The 4,258-nt window shown below is 47.0% G+C and overlaps 1 protein-coding gene across 1 annotated transcript; it reads right to left on the bottom strand.

The window, feature by feature from the left end:
* Positions 1-583: 583 nt before the first annotated feature.
* LOC142792142 (uncharacterized) lies at positions 584-2,524 on the bottom strand. Its single transcript, XM_075885601.1, has 2 exons — positions 2,516-2,524; positions 584-1,708 (listed from the first exon to the last, which is right to left on the bottom strand). Exons 1-2 carry the CDS (start codon positions 2,522-2,524, stop codon positions 584-586), a joined length of 1,134 nt encoding a protein of 377 aa, XP_075741716.1.
* Between the last annotated feature and the right edge of the window lie 1,734 nt (positions 2,525-4,258).

The following is a 4,258-nucleotide window of genomic DNA, read 5'->3' on the forward strand; positions in this document are numbered from 1 at the left end:
TAGCCGCCTATGGCTTTTAGCTCTCCTGGCCGTTTTTATGATGGTATCAATACCAAAATTGCTATGGCATACTATGACTGTATTAAGAACATAGTTGACCAGTCTTAACATGAAAATCCTGATACGTATGTGATGAATGTCATGATATACGTTTAATGATCCTGCAGCTCTTGCGTTGGTTTCGCTCACATCGCAAGTTGCAAAGCTGGTATCATATGGCATGATTGCATGGCGAACACAAGCAAGAGACCCTTACAAAAATTGTGACATCATGTAGCACCATGTCTACATGCCACGCTCCTTATGCGCTCGTGGCCGTTTCGCTAGCGTCAATTATACTAAATTTATACTAAAAAATGGCTGCTAATGGGGAATGAGAGACAGGAGAATTCGGCTTTTAGTAAACGCGCACGCTGCAAATTTTTTCATTGTTCAACAACAGTGCCGAATCCTGACCTTGATGAACAATGCAACGAAGCCGAGATACGAGCAGTTCTACACAAACTAAATACTACGTCGGCACCGGGACCTGCCACAATTTAACAAAACACTGCGAAATCTAGACGATACGTTTATTGGCAAATCAACAAACTTTAATAATGAATGCAATAGCACCAGCTGCCTTGTGTATTGTGTCCATGGAGGAGTGGATGACGAGCTCGGTGTCCACTTGAAAGAATGCAGTGACGTCTTGAAATTTGTCTGAGCTTCCGGGATCGTCCTTGTTTGCTTTAGATACAGCCAGAATACCAAAACCGACACTGGGTTGAATAGAATCCTGTGTCATGGGGCCCAAGCCATGGCGGTACCACGATTTTTCGAGTGGTTCGAGATATTTGACGCGTCTGTTGTTTTGAAAGTCTTCGGGGCGTAGGCGCGTAATGGTGTTCTCTTCGGGAGTTTGAGTGTATGATTCGATATTGGAGAAGTTTGTTGTTTTGTAAGTTGCAGCGTCGGATGGTACACCAAGCACTGAGTGAGTGAGTAGTTCGTTGCCTGCGCCGTAAGTGGGGCCCATGCGAAGCCATGCATTGTTAAACTCGTGCGGGTAGTTAACGATTGGGGTGCCTACTTGGCCTCTGAAGGGATATTGATTAACAAATTTCGTTAAGCGAGGACTGATGCCGTCGATGTGTATTAAGTCATAGTAAGCAAAATTGTGGCGTGGTGCTCCCATGCTGGCTGATGCGCCGGTTTTGTCATCGTACTCTTGCACATCTGTTATTGGTTGTATTTCGAGACCCCAGTAGCTTTTGGCCAACTCTGCATGGTGGTCTATGCTGAATAGAACTATTGTTTGTGGTTTCATGGCATTGTGTGTTGTGCCGTGGGTGATGCGGCACATACCAGTGTCCATGCTGTGGTTCAGCCCTATTGATGATACACCGTACACGAGCATGTCAGAGTTGACAGGTTGTACTACTGAAGAACCAGCTTTCCACGGTATTCTTAAGCCGTGTGGAGTTATTTTGGCCGAGCATTCGAGAGCCTTTGTGTGAGCTGGTAAGTTAAGGTAAGTGCCATGTGGGATGTATAAGTATGGACGGTCGACCGGAAGGCGTGACATACTTGTTACGATGCCGGGAAAGTTCTTTTCTCCGTCGTATTTCAGCGATGTCTTCAGCATGGCGTAGCCCCAGGTGGTAAGAATTTTGCTGTCATTGAACACCGTGACCACTCCGTGGTCGCGAGGAACTCGTAGAATTTGCTGAACGCATTCAGACTGTCCACATGCTTTAGCAATGGAAAACGGTGCACGTCGTGCTTATACCCAAGCCTGGCAAACGCTTACAGCTTGAAAACCTAAGCATATTTCACTAACTTCCTGCCTGTGCGAGGTAATGGAACACGTCTTACTGTCCCGATTGGCTAACTACCTAGAGGACAACAACGTACTCCCTTGTACAATGATACGATTTCGGAAAAATATTTGTACACAAGACGCCATGCTACAATTAAAACACGAGACCACAGATGACCCTAGCAGATGAACTTGAGCCATCCTCGCGCTTTATCTAAAAAAGGCATTTGATAATGTCTTTTACCAAGCCATACTGAATCATGTAAGTAACTTAGGTTTAGGTGAGCGGATGTATAATTACACCCGAAACTTACTAATGGAAAGACAAGCCGAAATCGTTGTAGGCCTCACGTCCGAGGAATTATTTATTGGTAGTGCATGTAAGACCCAAGGATCAGTGATATCACCTATGTTATTTAACTTAGTCCTAACTGGCCTCCCAAGTAGATAAGAAAAGATAGAAGGTTCGCACCATACAATATATGCAGATGATATTACTCTGTGGGTAAGCAATGGCAGCGATGGGTCAAGTGAACAACGTTTACAAGAAGCAATCGCCACCGTAGAGCAATACCTAGAAAGAACTGGTCTCACGTGCTCAGCCTAAATATCTGAGCTGCTACTCTATAGACCAACATTAAAAAGCCGACCTTCCAAGCACCACAACACACATACCTACGTAGACATACAACTTAAAGCACGAAATGGACACACCATACCCATTGTCGACAAGATAAGGGCACTGGGGTTAATAATAGAAGCTAAAGGCACCAACAGGGAAACTGTACGCAATATCGAAGCGAAGGTTTTTCAAACGATGCGCCTAATCAAAAGAATTACGAATACGCATAGCGGCATGAAAGAGGCAAATGTCGTAAGGCTCATCCACGCGTTTGTCATCAGCCACATTACGTGTTTCTGCATACCATAGATGTTTCGCAGCAGAAAAAATGAAATAAACAGCCTCATAAGAAAAATCTACAAACAAGTGCTGGAGCTAATGTGAAGCACAAGTACAGAGAGGCTGTTAGAACTAAGCTTAGCTATGCTAAGCGCCCTCAAAGCCTCGTTCAAGAACTGACGAGAGGTGGCTAATAGGATTACGACAGGACGCTCAGGCCACACCTGAATTGACACCGTAGAGCATTACCGGACACCGTAGAGCAAGCTAGAATTTTAGGAGCGTCGCTCCTAATATTCCAGCTGGTCGAAATTTCTGGAGCCCTCCTTTACGGGAGACGCTGCTCTCGTCGGAGCGAGTGGACACGCGTCGTGTCGGCTGCAGTTTCAACGAATGTTTTGCAGCGGAAGTCACCTTGAAGCCCACAAGACTTTGGTACCCGCATATTCAGCTTGTCATCAGGAATCGCCCGGCACCAAGTTCGAGGTGGGGACTTGAAGTTTGACACTTTTACCGACGCATCCTCGTTAACCACGCTGGCGCGAGAGCTACGCCTAACGCCTGCCAAGCCACCGGCAGCCCCGCTGCCAGAGACGCTGCTGCCTAGGCCGGCCTAGCTCTGCTGACACCAAGAATCGCCGGTCGGCGCGTTTGACGCGTCTGACTTTCTGAGAACAAATGAAGATCTCTGTGGAGAGAGAACCTATTTCCCGGATTCGCTCGCAGGATTTCAAGCTGGACGGTTGTGCCCTCGCGATCTCCGACATCAGCGTAGCTCCCGCCGACTGGTTCGCCATCCGCGGTCTCCTGACGCCGTGCAGCTCTCGCATTGTGGCGCCCCGCCCTTGGACTGCTTCGACCGGATCCCAACTTTCCTATCTCCTTCTTTTTTCTCTCGCTTGGCTGTTTTCTTCTCCGTCTATTTTTCTTCTATTCTTTTTATTCCTCCTTCCCCCCACCCCTATAAGGCACTGCGCCGTGTCGCCTGAAGGCAGACAGAAATTAGGTGCCTTTTTCCTCTTCATTCTAACCACTACCACCACCACCACCACCTATTTCCCGTGAACAATGCGAAGAAAGCACAGTGTGGAGCACCGTAGGAGAAAAAAAAATAATTGGCAGATTCCATGCACAGTGGGTATCGACGAAATGCGAATCACGAATGAGGAAGGTTGATATGCCACTTGAAAATCAACAAAACGTTACGAGGCGGAGGTAAATTATGCTGTTCATGACTTTCATGTCTAGATTAACAAGTTGGACGTGTCATTTACGTTCTATTTATTTCACGTCACGTGATATCAAATTTGGTACAATTGCAGCTAGCGAAAGGTCTGCGAGCGCGCCATGAGCGAAGCGTATAGTGAAGTTTTACACGACACACGTGTCATGATTACCATGTTTGCACCAGTCACATGCCTTCGTCGTCCATTCAGGTCCCGTAATATCAAATTTAGTATCGGTGGAGCTGGCAAAACGGCTGCGAGCGCCTCATGGAGGGCCTAATATACTCTGACGTTACATTCACACGCGCACGCTGGGCGCAGCCACGCTAC

This window comes from Rhipicephalus microplus, chromosome 2, assembly GCF_043290135.1.
Source record: "Rhipicephalus microplus isolate Deutch F79 chromosome 2, USDA_Rmic, whole genome shotgun sequence".
NCBI classification, from domain to species: Eukaryota; Metazoa; Arthropoda; class Arachnida; order Ixodida; family Ixodidae; genus Rhipicephalus; species Rhipicephalus microplus.